The 14,675-nt window shown below is 47.2% G+C and overlaps 2 protein-coding genes across 2 annotated transcripts in view; one reads left to right on the top strand and one right to left on the bottom strand.

Moving 5' to 3' along the window:
• LOC121180199 (heterogeneous nuclear ribonucleoprotein L-like) overlaps positions 1 to 2,009 on the bottom strand; it is a 15,572-nt gene extending 13,563 nt beyond the window's left edge. Inside the window, exon 1 of the mRNA XM_041035408.1 lies at positions 1,735 to 2,009. Coding sequence (XP_040891342.1) covers positions 1,735 to 1,926 — 192 coding nt within the window. The 5' untranslated portion in view covers positions 1,927 to 2,009. The remainder of the gene's footprint in view (positions 1 to 1,734) is intronic.
• Positions 2,010 to 7,246: 5,237 nt separating this feature from the next.
• On the top strand, positions 7,247 to 12,199 carry slc22a7a (solute carrier family 22 member 7a). The gene is made up of 10 exons (XM_041037215.1): positions 7,247 to 7,603; positions 8,014 to 8,117; positions 9,474 to 9,628; positions 9,809 to 9,977; positions 10,079 to 10,202; positions 10,941 to 11,050; positions 11,161 to 11,375; positions 11,485 to 11,593; positions 11,677 to 11,883; positions 12,127 to 12,199. The coding sequence occupies exons 1-10, from the start codon at positions 7,247 to 7,249 to the stop codon at positions 12,197 to 12,199; spliced, it is 1,623 nt and encodes a 540-aa protein (XP_040893149.1).
• Positions 12,200 to 14,675: the final 2,476 nt, after the last annotated feature.

Raw genomic sequence — 14,675 nt, 5'->3', positions numbered from 1 at the left:
CTGTTTGATGTTTATCTGTCTTCTCGGACACTGATCAGACTGCAGGATTTGGTCTGAACTAACCTGGACACTAACAAGGTTACAGACTCACTCAGGCTCATGGTGTTCCTGCAGAGAGAATACCACAGGCACACTCATCAAGGTAAACAGATGGCCTCGCTTTCCGCTGAGAGCAGGCACTTCCTGTCACTGCCAGAACCTCACAGAGACGCCATATTGCCTCACAGAGCAGAGGATCAGAGCTGGAGACGTGGTAAATAAGCAGACACTCATTGTGTTTTCTGTCGTGGGTATGAAAGATAATAATCCTCCAACAATCTGCAGAAAAACACAAATATCTCCAAATATCTGTGAGCTACACAAGAGTCTGCAGAAAAACCCTGAAACCTCACAGAAACAGAGCCAACCTCGTAAAGGACCTTCCACACTGAGGAAGCCAGAACAAACTCGACCTGGACTCAGCGTACCTCACATAACCTCAACTCAGCCTCCGAAACATCGAATATCCTGAAGTCTCCTCCTTAAACGGATCGTCCTCCTGAGCCTCTGAGTATCAAACTCCACTTCCTGTGGACTCGAAAGGTGTAAAAGCTTATAACAACTGCGAAGAGTTCAGAGGTTCCATTGAAAAAAAAAACGCTTGAAGCACACAGATCACACAGGACAGTGGAGACATGGACAAGTGGACAAGCGTCCTCAGATATCTGATCATTTTGTTCTGCTGGTCGTCGTCCAGTGTCACCTGAGTGAATCAAGACCACGGACGAAACATGAATGACGATAAATGACTTCAGAAAAAAAGCGTTTTGACATAAGAACCTTTGTCACGTCTGAAGGTTTTTCATGTTATTTTTTTTTTTGGCTGTTTAACTTTGGCAAAGCTTTGGTTTGTTCCAGCAGCTGCTGCAGAGGATGGTGATGGAAAATCTACACAGGAAGTGACACGACTTTATTTCCACAGCACTGCCTCTAATCTTAGCTTTTTCTTTACGAATAACTAGACCGAGTTTTCATCTTCAGGCCTCTGAAGATGAAAAGTTTTGAAATAAAAGAAGGAAAACGTGTCCACCTGAAACAGGGTTCAGGAAACACGCCCTGATGCTCCTTTACAAGCTTTCTGCCTTTAACGAACCATGTGGCCATGAAATGTGCTCGAACACATCTGATGGATCACGATCTCCTCAACAAATCCAGGTCGCTGATGAAAACCTCTTCAGCTTCCCAAAGACCCAGTGAAGCTCTTAAAGAGCAGCTAAGGCCTCTTCAGCTTTCGGAGGCTCTAAAACCCCAATGAACGAGCAGGAGAACCTCCTCCATGACCCCAGCCTCCTCCTGCAGAGGCCACAGAGCCTCCTCACGAACCTCTAGAACCCGCAAAGTACCACCAGAGACTCCCTCCCTCCCTGTCAGATCGATCAGGTCCTACAAAAAGTTTTCAGCTGAGCAGAGAAGTTTGACTGTGTCTGATGAAATCCTCGGTTCCCTGATGTCTGAGCTCCATGAACCTGTTTCCTGATCCTAATGTCTCTTCGTTCAGAGACAGTCTGTCCCCGGGTTTGGTTTGTTCACCTGTCCCACAGTTATTTACCTAAACTCAATAACAAGGAAACAAACGGAGAAAAGCTTTTAGCTGGAATAAAATAAATCCGGATTAGTCTCTGCTGACTCAAACGTAACGTCGCTGTCGGTGTTTCAGCCACAGACCGAGCAGGTCTGCCCCACACCGTCACCCACCTTCCCTCCGCTCCTCCGGCTCCTGCTCTCGGTGCCCCCGCTCCCCGCTGCCTCCTCACCGGCGGAGTCCTGCTCCTCCTCCTCCCCGTCCTCCAGCTCCTCTGCGCCGGCCTCCTCCTCAGTTCGGAGCCGCTTGGCTGCCCGGTGGTAACCCCCTCCTCCTCCGCCTCCTCCGTCTGCTCTCGCTTCCATCACAGGTGAATTCACGGGTGAAGATTTTCAGTAAACGGAGGAAGAGACGAGACGCGCGGTGACACCTGCAGAGACTCAGCCTCTCTCTCTCTCTCTCTCTCTCTCTCTCTCTGCAGGCTGTGGTTGGTCGGCTTCAAAGATAGGAACAAACACCGACATCTCACTCTGTCATGAATTTGGTTTTACAGGTTTGGTTTTGACTTTTACAGATTACATACAGAGATTTGTCCATTTGACCTTCACATACACACAAATAAAAATATAAGTTTCTTTCATATATTAATACACATCAATAAACACCGAGAAGAAAAATAACAAATCATGATCTGATCCACGACCCCATCAAACCTCTGACCTCCCTCCTCTGCCTGTGGTTCTCAGCTCCGAGCCCAAAGTCACAAATATATAGTTCCATAAAGTTTTTATCAAACAAACAGGAAGAACAGTTCATTTGTTGGGGACTATTTTCAGCAGCGGATGAATCCACATTTAGTGTTGTAGTGAGTGCTTATAGCAGCAGGACACAGGACTGTGTGTGTGGATCTCTGATGTGTTTTCATGGAGCTCGGTGGCTCAGAGGGATCAGAGACATCAGAGACATCGGAGACATCAGGCTGTGCACTCAGACTAAGACCTGTTGGTTGGAGACGCTCAGAGTTAGTTCAGGCTGCGTATCGCTGCAGCGCTTCAGACTGTTTGTCACGTGTGTGACTGAAGCGTGATCTGAATGAGGACAGTTTCCTCCACAGGAGGTCAGGTTACCACAGCAACAGCACACCTGTCACACTGCATGTGCAGAAGCTGAAGTTGTTGTAGATCGGGGCCCCTCACAGAGCCAGGATCCACACAGGCCACAGTCTGAAACAGCTGCTGTGCAGAGGCTTTCTCTCCTGTTTCAGGACAAGATACAGTTTTAGTGTTTTAATAACCCGTGTGTGCTGCACAGAGCCTTCAACGGTACGTAAAATCAAAGTAAGCTCGAACTGCAGCTGTTAAATACACATAAAGCAGTAAAAAGTACAATATTTCATCTGAGGTGTGGAAGCAGTACACAGCACCAGGAACTGGAAACACTCCAGCAAAGTACCTGTAAATACAGGAAGTACATCGGTGCAGTGTCTGAGTAAATGTTCTTCTTTATTTTCCACCAGTGTTCACCTCAGTGAAAATCAGCTGTTATCAGTCACCTTCACTGATCATCCTGTGGTCAACGCTTCCTTGGTGGTGAGTTCAAGGACACTCTGACATCTGAAACTTCACAGAGAATCACTCTCTCTGTGGGTGCTGTCGTTAGAGATGTGTTCCGTTCATTATTCTGATGAGATGATTGTTGTAGACGCCTCTCACCTGTCAGCAGCGACGTCAGCTCCGAGGTTTGGAACATCCTGTTATTTCATTCCTCATGATAATCATGAGAACACCAGACTTCAGCTCCACCCAGTGGTTCGTTTCATTTACTGCCATTTACTGGTTTTTGTCTGTTTTTGCACAGTGATGATGTTTTTGTTGTTGTTGTTGTCACATCACCTGTGATGTTTGTGCTTCTCTAACTGAAGCTTCAGTGAAAATTAATGAAGATTAAATAAAATTGTTCAAAATAGAAACAATGAAAAAAGAAGGATGGAGAGAGTGCATCTGCAGCGAGAGGCCACCAGGAGGCAGCGCTGTCAACATGTTGCAACAACAACAACACACACACACACACACACACAGGTCACTGAAGTTTACCCTTGTCACAGAATCATTGCTGATGACAACAGACCAGTGTGTGTTTGTATGTGTGTGTGTGTGTGTGTGTGTGTGTGTGTGTGTGTGTGTGCATTGATTTCATCCCAAAACACTTCACACACACCTCAGGATCAGCTCTGGGACACACTGACCTAAAACCAGAAGCAGCTTCAGCAGTGGACATCAGCGCCTCCCTCTGTCTCTGTGGTTGGACACTTCCTGGTCATGGTCAGAGAAAGATGGCGGCCCTGACGGTGTGTTCGAGCAGTCATCCAAACCGTCCTGTCTGAGGGTTCATGTCAGTCACGTGTCTGCTGGAATTCACTGTAACGGTTTCATTTCCGTATTTGATTTAATGCTTGAACGTGACCGTGGACGCAGCTCTGTCACCAGATGGTTTGAACTGTGGTCCAGTGCCCCTCAGCGTCTCGTTATCAGAGCCCAGAGCCATGAATTATAACAAGAAAATGACATATTTCATACATTTTAGTGAAGAAGTCAAGAAATATCACTTCATCAGGCGTAGAAATCTCCCATGACCCCTTCTGTTTATCAGCTGAGCTCTGTGAGGGGTCATGAGATGTGACTTACACTGCTGTTATCTCATCTTTCATCTTCCTCTCCAACTCATTTCTCTTCCTGTTTCGCCTTTTAAGCAGGTGACAGTCATTCCTGAATGTACACAAACGCCGTCATTCAGCTGCTTCCTCAGCCTCTTGGTTAAAACCCTCAGGCATCAGTTCAGTTTACTGCCCTCGAGTCATGTCCACGTCATGTCCACATCATGTCCACGTCATGTCCACGTCATGTCCACTTCTACAACTTCTTCAACAGATTAATATTTTTTCTGCATAAATCTCTTAAACACCTTCAGCCCTGCTCAAAGCGACCAAACATTCAACCATTTGGAGGATTTTAAGCCTTTAAATGGCAGTTTGATTACTCGATGTCACTGATGTTTTTTATGAAAAAAAAAAACACTAAAAATAGTTATTTTCCATATAACAAATGTTGGGTGGCTGGGGTATTATTTTTAAACCAGGCTTGGGTATGTCTTTGATGCATTATTAGTAATTGTGTGGCATCAGATTTTAAATTTACTGCCCTCTTACCGTCTTAAGTCATCAGCAGACAAAAATGTCCCATTGACTCCAATTAAAACCACATTTTAATACAAAATACAGTCGTGCATTCTGTGATTAGCGTCATTTAGCGTTCATTAGCTTTTGTGCTTGTGTTATTGAGCTTAGTGGGCTATTTTAAACTGTTATTTAAAAGGTTAAAATCCTGATAATTATTCAATATTTGATAGTTTTGGTATAAGGACTGATGTTGATCAAAAGATTCAACCCAAAAAAGTTGAAAAAATTATAATCTATACTATTTTTATAGCAGTTTTTTTTAAGTAGACATTTTTGTCTGTACCGTCCCAGGAGGGTAGTAAATTAGTTTCACAGTGTTTTACTGCTCTGTGACAAAATTTTGATTTTGATTAATACAAACTTCTGTTTTTAATGATCACATCACAACACTGGCTGATTTTCCTCCGGTAACCAGAGGAGGACAAGGAGGAGGAGGACGCTCCAGGAGTCCAAAGATCCTGATCCAGTCACAGTCACAGTCACAGCTGGGAATCAGGAACTCTGAGACATCAGCTTCACAAAGAGAAACTCAAACAGCAGAGACGAGGAACCGGAAGTTCTCTAATGTCATACACGAACAGTGGGTTCAGAGTGAATGAATCTGTGAGAAACGGAGCTGTGATGGAGCTCTGCTCACATGACACACACACACGCACGCACACACGCACACGCACACACACACGCACACAGACACACACACACACGCACGCACAGCATCTGCTCGCACATGACCGCGCAGCGTAATGACGCCGACATGGAGCGAAATCAGTTTCAGATCTCATTTGATCTTTATCTGTTTAATTCTGTAATTCATGTGTGTCCGAGCAGAACAACGTTCATCACACAGCAGAGAACGAAAAACCATCTTCACCACCAGGAGGCGAAAAATGGAAAGTCTGTCCTTCAGGTCGCCGCAGGGAACCTGATCATCTCAGTACGAGCACAGTGCACAGTGATCATCCTGTTACGTGATGGACGATCAATAATTCAGCCTCTAACTGTACGAACGTTTTGTCAAAGTGAGAGTGAATCAGTGCAGAGCTGATTCAGAATCAGCCGGATTACTCACCATATCCCAAACATGTCTGTGATGTACTACAGACCCACTGAGCTCTTTATTAGGAACAGCAGCCAGCACTGGTCCAGGGTCAGTGTGGTGACTGGGCCTCAGGTGAGCAGGTGAGCAGGTGGGTGTGACAGAGTCTGCAGCCAGAGGAGAGTTACAGAGGTGTAGGACCCGAGGCGTCAGGTGACTGACACACACACACCTTCAGTCCACGTCTGGAACAAACAGGAAAACAAGGTCAACAACAACAGCACAGACACCAGAACAGAGCAATACGAGCACCTCACCTGGTACACACCTGTCTGTTACACACCTGTCACACACCAACAACACAACTAAAGATGTCTGATCAAATCCAGGAGACAAACATTACACAGACCTGGACAGTGTGAGAAGAAGGACGAGAACGTGGTTGTTTCCTGTTGTTCAGCAGCTCAGTGAGATAAAAATTTATCGATCCCACTCAGGAACATTCACAGCAACAGATTCACACAAACTTAAAAAAACACTGAATACTTTCACATGAGGAACACGTTCTCTGTACAAACAAAGAGTGAACAATAAAGCAGAAGCTGCTGCACAAAATAAATAATAAACAATAAAAATCATTAGTAAGTAATAATAATAATAAAAAATAAATAAATACATGATAAACAGATGAAAACAAACAGTAACAATAAAGTGACAAAAATAGTCACAAAAAGTAAAAAAAAAAAAACTAGTTGCAGAAAATGAAAACACAAAAGGCTTTTTTTACCCAGTCTGTGTTATTTACAAACAAACAAACAAACAAACCCTGTGTGGTTTGTGGACAGTGGAAGTTTCAGTCCAGCAGCTTCCTGGAAAACAGCACATTGTTGATCCTGAGTTCTCGGGAAAACACTCGGCAGGAACCAAAAGTCACACAAAAGCTTCTTTGACTCATCAACGTTCACGAGTCGGACGCTCGCTCGGCTTCTGAGGAGAATCCGGTTTGTTCTGCTGCAGATCAGGTGGAAACGACGGCGCTCAGACACTGTCAGTCACATTTCTCCATCAGCCACATGTGACACACGCCTAGCTGATTCAATACGCCGAGAAATCGTCTGTTCACACACACACACACACACACACACACACACACACACACACACACACACACACACACACATACACACATACACACATACACACACACACACACACACACATACACACACACACACACACACACACACACACACACACACACACACACACACTCACTCTGCAGAGCCCCTCCCTGTCTCGGTGTGAGGGGCTGATTCTTGTTGTCAAACAGAGGCCGAGCAGAGACACGAGCTCAGTCCTCTGTTGGACGCAGGATCTCAGCAGACGAAGGTCGCAGCTCCTCCATCTCGTCACCATGAGGTTTGAGGAGATCCTGGATGAAGTCGGCAGTTTTTCCAGGTTCCAGTTCCTGCTCCTGTTCATCCTGTGCCTCCCCCGTGCCATCCTCGCCCTCCACTTCCTCCTGCACAACTTCATCTCTGCCACCCCTCCTCACCGCTGCGCCCTCAGCGCCCTGGAGGACTGGGGCTCCGACCCCGAGGCGCTGGCCCTCAGGATCCCCCGGCAGGACGACAGCTCCTTCAGCTCCTGCAGAATCTATGACCCCCCGCTGACCTTTGACCCCCTCGGCCAAGAAGAAAACAGGACGGCACCTTGTCCTCATGGCTGGATCTACAACCAATCACAGTTTAGCTCCACGACGGCCACCGAGGTAAGGAGAGGCAAACCGAAAGCTCCGCCAGAATCCCTGATCGCTGTTCGAACTCAGCCGTAGACAAACATCTGTCTCAGTCTGTGGTTTCAGGACAAACAGCTGTCTCAGTCTGTCTCAGTCTGTGGTTTCAGGACAAACAGCTGTCTCAGTCTGTCTCAGTCTGTGGTTTCAGGACAAACAGCTGTCTCAGTCTGTCTCAGTCTGTGGTTTCAGGACAAACAGCTGTTTTCTCTCACCGTGAATTTCTCCGTGAAATTATTACAAAACTGTTTTTCCAGCTGCGCAGTGCTGACACACAGAATCTGTGTGTGTGAACATCAAGGTTCAGAGAGACAGGTGTGTTTCATACACCTGTGCACAGACAGGTGTCACGCAGACTGTGCTAACCCACCTGCCTCTCTCCGCAGTGGGATCTGGTGTGTGACGACAAACGGCTCAATCAGGCCCTCGCCACGTACTTCTTCCTGGGCGTCACGCTCGGAGCCGTTCTGTTCGGGCAGCTTTCTGACAGGTGAGTTCTTCAGGATTCACGATGTCATGATGTCGTCTCGTCCTGTGACAGAGAAACATGCTGCAGATGCGGCTCCTCTCAGACTGTTACAGCAAAACACAAAGACAAACACACAAAGTAATGCAACAATATAACGTGTGGATGGAAGTGGAGCAAACATGGCTAATCAGTGAGTTTTAATGAGGAACCTAGTTCTTATTATTTAACGACTGTCACACCTGAGACCAGGTGCACGTCCACAGTCCCTCCTGTGGTTTGGTTTGTTTCAACATAAATGAACAGGTTGAACTTTTCTCTGTATTAACCCAGACCAGGATCAGGTGCTGTGAGAGTCTGAACAGAACCAGGACCAGTTTCCTGAACTGTCTCTGCAGGTGGATGATGAAAACAAACAGGTTGTCTGTGAACGTTACTGATGCGTTCAGGGTTTCCTCAGTCAAAACGTATCTGCTGCTGATGCAGATAAACGGAATCGAGTTTCCTCTGTTTCCTCTTTAATCACACAACAAGCAAAAGATTTCATGACTTTGTGTTTTTACCTCGAGCTGTGGGAGTTTTTAACAGTCACATTAAAACACACTTCATCTCACATGTGCTTCAGAGCAGCAACCGCACTGAACAACCGGCCTGTTCTCCGCCGATTCGCTCGTTATTCACCGTTTGTTCAGACAAAGTCAGCTGCTGCTCTGCTGATAGAAACATCTGTGTGTGTGCGTGTGTGTGTGCGTGTGTGTGTGTGCGTGCGTGCGTGTGTGTGTGTGTGTCTGTGTGCGTGTGTGTGTGTCTGTGTGCGTGGGAACTACTGCAGACTCTCCACGTGACTCTATATTGAATAAGGCTAAAATGTCAGTTACCTAATGAGCCCATGTCATTGATTACAAACACAGAATACTGTCTCCATACACACACACACACACACACACGCACGCACGCACGCACGCACACACACACACACACACACACACACACACACACACACACACACACACACACCTTAAACCACAGAGCTCAGTCTGACCTGTGTGGGAGGTTCAGGTAAATCAGCTGACGGTGACAGTTTATCAGGTAACGACCTGTGACCTCATGTTTACATCCAAACTGGCATCTTTGTTTGTTTGTTTGTTTAAAATGCTAATGTCATGTTAACATGTACGGGTGATTTTGATCATATCACGTGATCTTCAGCTGCAGATGGAGTTTGCCCAGGTGTCAGATTTCAGGAGCTGTGAGTCGAGTCCGTTCAGAAACTGCTCTGCAGAATGAGAATGGATGAGAATTCATGGAAATCCATGACAACTGAGCAAACTCCATGTGCAGAAGAACGACAGCCACTAAAGTGACGTGTTTGTGTGGCAGGTTTGGTCGTAAGTCCATGCTCCTGGTGGCTTTAATCGCCACCACCATGTTGGGATTCACCTCGGCCTTCTCCACCTCCTACGTCATGTTCGCCGTCTCCAGGGCCCTCTGCGGCGCGGCCCTCAGCGGGCTGTCGATCATCGGCGGGGTCCTCGGTAAGAACGCACGACTTCGGCATAAATCAGGAACCTTTTAAACAGGATTTCAATCAAAACAGGAAATACAGAACATACTCGAGAAACCGAGACAAGAGTCCTAAAATAGGCCATAAATATATAACAACAACTCAAAAAGAACTCCAGGCTGAACAGGCGTTTCACTGTCTTCCTGCTCAGGTATCGAGTGGACAGGTGTAAAGCACCGCACCTTCACTGGTACCATCATGAGTTTGTCTTGGAGTGTGGGGAACATGCTCCTGGCCCTGTTGGCCTACTACATACAAGACTGGAGACACCTGACGCTGGCGGTGACGGCTCCCTGCATCGCCGCCATCATCTCCTGGTGGTAAGGTGGACATGAGGGGGACGTTTCCAGCCTCAGCACTGACAGTAAACTTCTCTGTGTCTCCGTCTTTTTAAAAGTCTGTTTCCTCCGTGTGTGTTTAGGTGGCTGCCTGAGTCGGCCCGCTGGCTGCTGGCCAACGGCAGGGCAGAGGACGCCCAGAAGTATCTGGTTCAGTGCGCTAAGATGAACGGGAAGAACGAGTCCACGTCCAAACTGGACACCGAGGTAAAGCTGTCCGACTGACTGTGGACTTCATAGTCAAACCTCTGCTGTTGCTCGTCTCCCTGAACCCTAACTTCACTTGATGAACTTTACTGATTCTGGACAAACTCTGTAACGTCAACCTCAAGCACATTTTTGACATGTACATGTAGATCTCATGTCATTTCCTGTTTTTTTTTCTGTGTGGCACTGAGCTGATATCAGCCACTTAACGGGCCGAACTTTACGAGACTTTATTTGGATCCAGCCAATCAAAAACAGAGAGGTCAACCTATCACAGGCAGCAGCTACACAACGTAAGAGCCACAGATTCTGAACAACAACCGTGTTCGCTTTCCTGCCTCTCACTGTGACGAACACGGACATGCTAACATCAGGCTTCCGGGCCAGATCGTTGATTAGCTGCTGAGCTGCAGCACCATCACCTGCGTGTAAACATCACCTGGCTCTGGTCTGATGTTGATGTTGTTGTTTACTTCCTCTTCAGTATCACGAGCCACACCCTGTCTGAACATGACAGTTTGCTTCCTTTCCCTCTCATCCCCTGCTGTCAATCAAACACAGACACGCCCCTCCAACCAGCTGAGATTCTCACATTTTCACGAAGTCTTTTGTCCTTTAATGATAAAAACTACAACAGTTCATTAAAAACAGAGACATTAAGTTAGTTTGACGTTTAAATGACTGAAGTGGAATTTAAATGCGTCGTAGTCTCAGTGTTCGACCGTCTCATCGTTTCAGGCTCTGGGGAAGGTGACGGTGTCTGAGGGGGCCGAGAAGAACCACTCCTACCTGGATCTGGTCAAAACACCTCAGCTGAGGAAGATCACCTTCTGCTCCGGACTGTTCTGGTACCGCATCCTGTTTTTGAACACGACCCACGGAGGCCCGCAGCCCCACCGGGCTGCTGTGTGTGTGTGTGTGTGTGTTCATGCTGATTGTGCTGCTGCTGTGCCTCCAGGTTTGCAGTTGCCTTCCTGTACTACGGGATCAGCTTCAGGATCTCAGGTTTCGGAGTCAGTATCTACCTCACACAGTTCATCTATGGCGCCATCGAAGTTCCCGCCAAAATCCTCACCTTCTTCGTCCTGGACTGGATCGGCCGGAGGAACGGCCAGGCGTGGTTTCTGATCACAACAGGAGCCCTGATCGGGATAAACACTGCCGTACCTTTAGGTCACATGACTTTCCCTCCTTGCATGCACGTGCACAGAAGCTGCTGACTCCATGAAGTTTATCTTACATGTGTGGGCCTTCACGCTTCTTCCGTCTGCTTCTCTTTCAGAGTACTCTGTGCTTCGAACGTGTATCGCTGTGGTGGCGAAGGGTTTCTCCGAGGCGGCGTTCACCACAGCGTTTCTCTACTCAGCGGAACTCTACCCAACCGTCCTCAGGTAAAGCCTCACACCTGAATCCAGGAATGTGCTCTGCTCTGTGCGGCTCTCAAACCGCAGCTGCTGCTTCTGTTGTTGGACAGGCAGCGTGGTTTAGGCTACACGTCCTGTGTCTGCCGGATCGGAAGCTCCCTGGCTCCCATGATCATGCTGCTGGAGGACGTCTGGCTTCTTCTGCCGCCGCTGATCTTCGCTGGGACGGGGATCGTCAGCGGCGGCTTGGTCTTCCTGCTCCCGGAGACGCTCAACGTCCGTCTGCCCGAAAACATCTTGGATGTCGAGGAGGGAAGGTACAGCCACTCAGGCACCTCCTGCTGTGAACACACAGTACAACACAGTTACTAACACACTCCTACCAAACACCAACACTAAGATGTGCAGGTTAACGCTGCTGACTTGATTTTGGCGCCTGATTATTGATAAAATGATCATTGATACTGTGCAGTACAGAATCCACACCATCCGACCTGTGAGAGCTGGAGAAACAGCAATGAAAAAGCAGCTGCTTTTCTTTTTTCTCACTTCCTGTTCAGACACAGGCAGAGTGAAGCAGATGCAAAGATTGAGCTGCAGAAAATGGACTCGGCGGGACCTCAGGACACCTGATCGTTTCCTCGGACTGTGGGCAGTGTGCACACCGCTCTGATGGACTGGTGCTTTCTGGTTTTCAGTTCGACCTCAGACGAATGTTAGAATAGAAATGTGTGTCTCGTGAGCTCGGGACAACAGGCCTGACAGAGTTCATTCAAGTTTGGTTTTAAAACCGTCACCTAGCTGCTGCTGATACTCGGCTGTCAATCAACTCACTGTAAGTACTGAGTTTCAGGTGATACACACCTGTGTTACACAATCACCTGACACTTTGTACACCTTGTCCACTTTGTGTCTTCTGATGTCAAATTGAGACTATGCAAATAAAATGTCTTGTGTGTATTTGTTTTCTTTACATTTTGAGGTTTCTGACACCTCTGCTGAAGGAAAAATAAAAACAACAAAATCTAAATCTTTTTACACAGAATTCAGAACAAGGTTTGGAAAAAGACAAAACCATTTTCTTCACATACTTTATTCTATCACTTTATTTTGAAACTTCACCATCTGTGCAGCTGGAGGATGCTGCTGAAACATGTGAGTGGACACAGACAGACAGCAGCCGTCTGTGGAGCTGCACTGCCGCCGTGGAGATGAAGCACCTGAGTACAAACACACACCTGGATATTATCAGTTCAAATGACATCTCTGGCTCTGATTGGCTGGTTGGTGCTGAAGCCTCCGCGTCCTTCATTGGTTCCCTGTGTGGAGCATCTTTCAATGCTGAAGGCAGTGCATTAGGAACTGATGGCCTCTCATCGCTCTCCAATCAGTTCCTGATGCAGTATCATCAACACCAGAAAGCTCAGGAATCACCGGGCCGCCGCCGCTCCACGTCTCCACCCTGAAACATTTACATGATGACAGATTCATGTCCACAACAGGAGCAATACAACAATCACACACACACAATGTGAATATGACACAACTGGAAGTCTCAGTTCGACCTGATACACACACGAGTTACTGAAACTTTAAATCAGTACGAAGTTAATTTTCATGATTAGAAAATATATTACAGAATATATTTTAAAAGTTGTTTAAGAGAAAACAAATATTATAAAAACTCAGTTCAGAAAAATAACAAAAAGAAAAAAAACTGTTACTTTCACTACTGATATTTTTCCACTTACACGTTTAACTTTACGTGAACTCTCGATTTCTGAAACATTAAAATAAAAATGAAAAGATCAGAGAAAGTGTTCAGGGTCTGTTCACAGTCTCTGGTTTCCGTGGCGCCCCCTGGAGGTGGAAAATGATGCTGCGTTCAGGTGAACCTCAGCCGCCGCTGTGAGACGCTCAAACTCACAGTTGCCAGCTGAGATTAAACTGTTTCCCAGCTGTTTGCAGCAAACACATCTGGATTTAACACGTCAGGAGACACGAACAGTTCCCTCCAGCTGCCACCAGGGGCCGCCAGGGGCCACGGTTACCTCCTGCACCTTCATGATACAGCAGTAAGTTATTGATCAGAGATCGATTGGCAGAGCGACTGGATCATCTCTGCAGGTGATTGTGAGGAGACGAGTCACGTCACAGTTGCCGGCAGAGATTAACAAGTCGACCCGAGGATCTGAGAACACGCACACGCACTCACGCGCACACACACACACACACGCACGCACACACACGGGTGTTACCACAGACTGGTTGGCGTCCAGTCGTCGGTCTTGTTGTCTGGTTCCTTACAGTCGGCAGAGGACACTGTGGACTGAGGGACAGGAGGAAGACATCAGAGGACAACTCACTGAGATCAGACTGAAGAACCACACACACACACACGCACACACACACACTCTGGTGCAGGTGACATGTTGGATTTGTTCCGGCCTGCTGTCTCTCAGAGCTCTAACGAGGCGAGACGTGGACGGACAAAGCATCAATTAGAGCTGTGGGGTGTCGGAGCGGAGGACAGTGGACACTGGACGTGGACCCCCTCGGCCGCTCTATTGTCCCGCCGTGGAAAAGAGAAAAATAAAGACAATGTGATTTGATTCTGCTGAGGTGCACTCCAAAAGGCCTCGCAGCGTCAGGGACTTAAAACGCGCTCCCTGTCGTCTTCAAAGCGTCTCTGACCTCTCCGTCCAGCCGGGGGGGGGGGGGGGGGACACGTCCCCGCTCCACATACAGCGTGAACATCAGAGCAGGACTTTCCTGTTTGTCCATAAATAATCATCATTGATCGCTGAACTCTCGGAGTGTAAATAACATGTGAACAGTTAAGAGTCGCACGAATTTAACCTGCGACCGAAACACAAGGAAACAAAATGAGGAAACATGCGACACGTGTGAGCTGCAACAAGCTGACTCAGCAATGGAAGGACTTTTATCAGCTGAGTCACTGTTTGGACGTGGATTTTAAAGATCTTTTGTTCATTAAGTGAGAAAAATGTGAGCTAAACATCAGAAACACTCAGTGATCAGGTTCCTCTCCTCTGTGTTTCCTGGTTGATGCTGCACATGTGAAGGATGTCGAGCAGATATCTTCAGT

Source organism: Toxotes jaculatrix, chromosome 4 (genome assembly GCF_017976425.1).
Source record: "Toxotes jaculatrix isolate fToxJac2 chromosome 4, fToxJac2.pri, whole genome shotgun sequence".
NCBI classification, from domain to species: domain Eukaryota; kingdom Metazoa; phylum Chordata; class Actinopteri; family Toxotidae; genus Toxotes; species Toxotes jaculatrix.
This window is presented reverse-complemented; position numbering and strand designations above follow the sequence as displayed.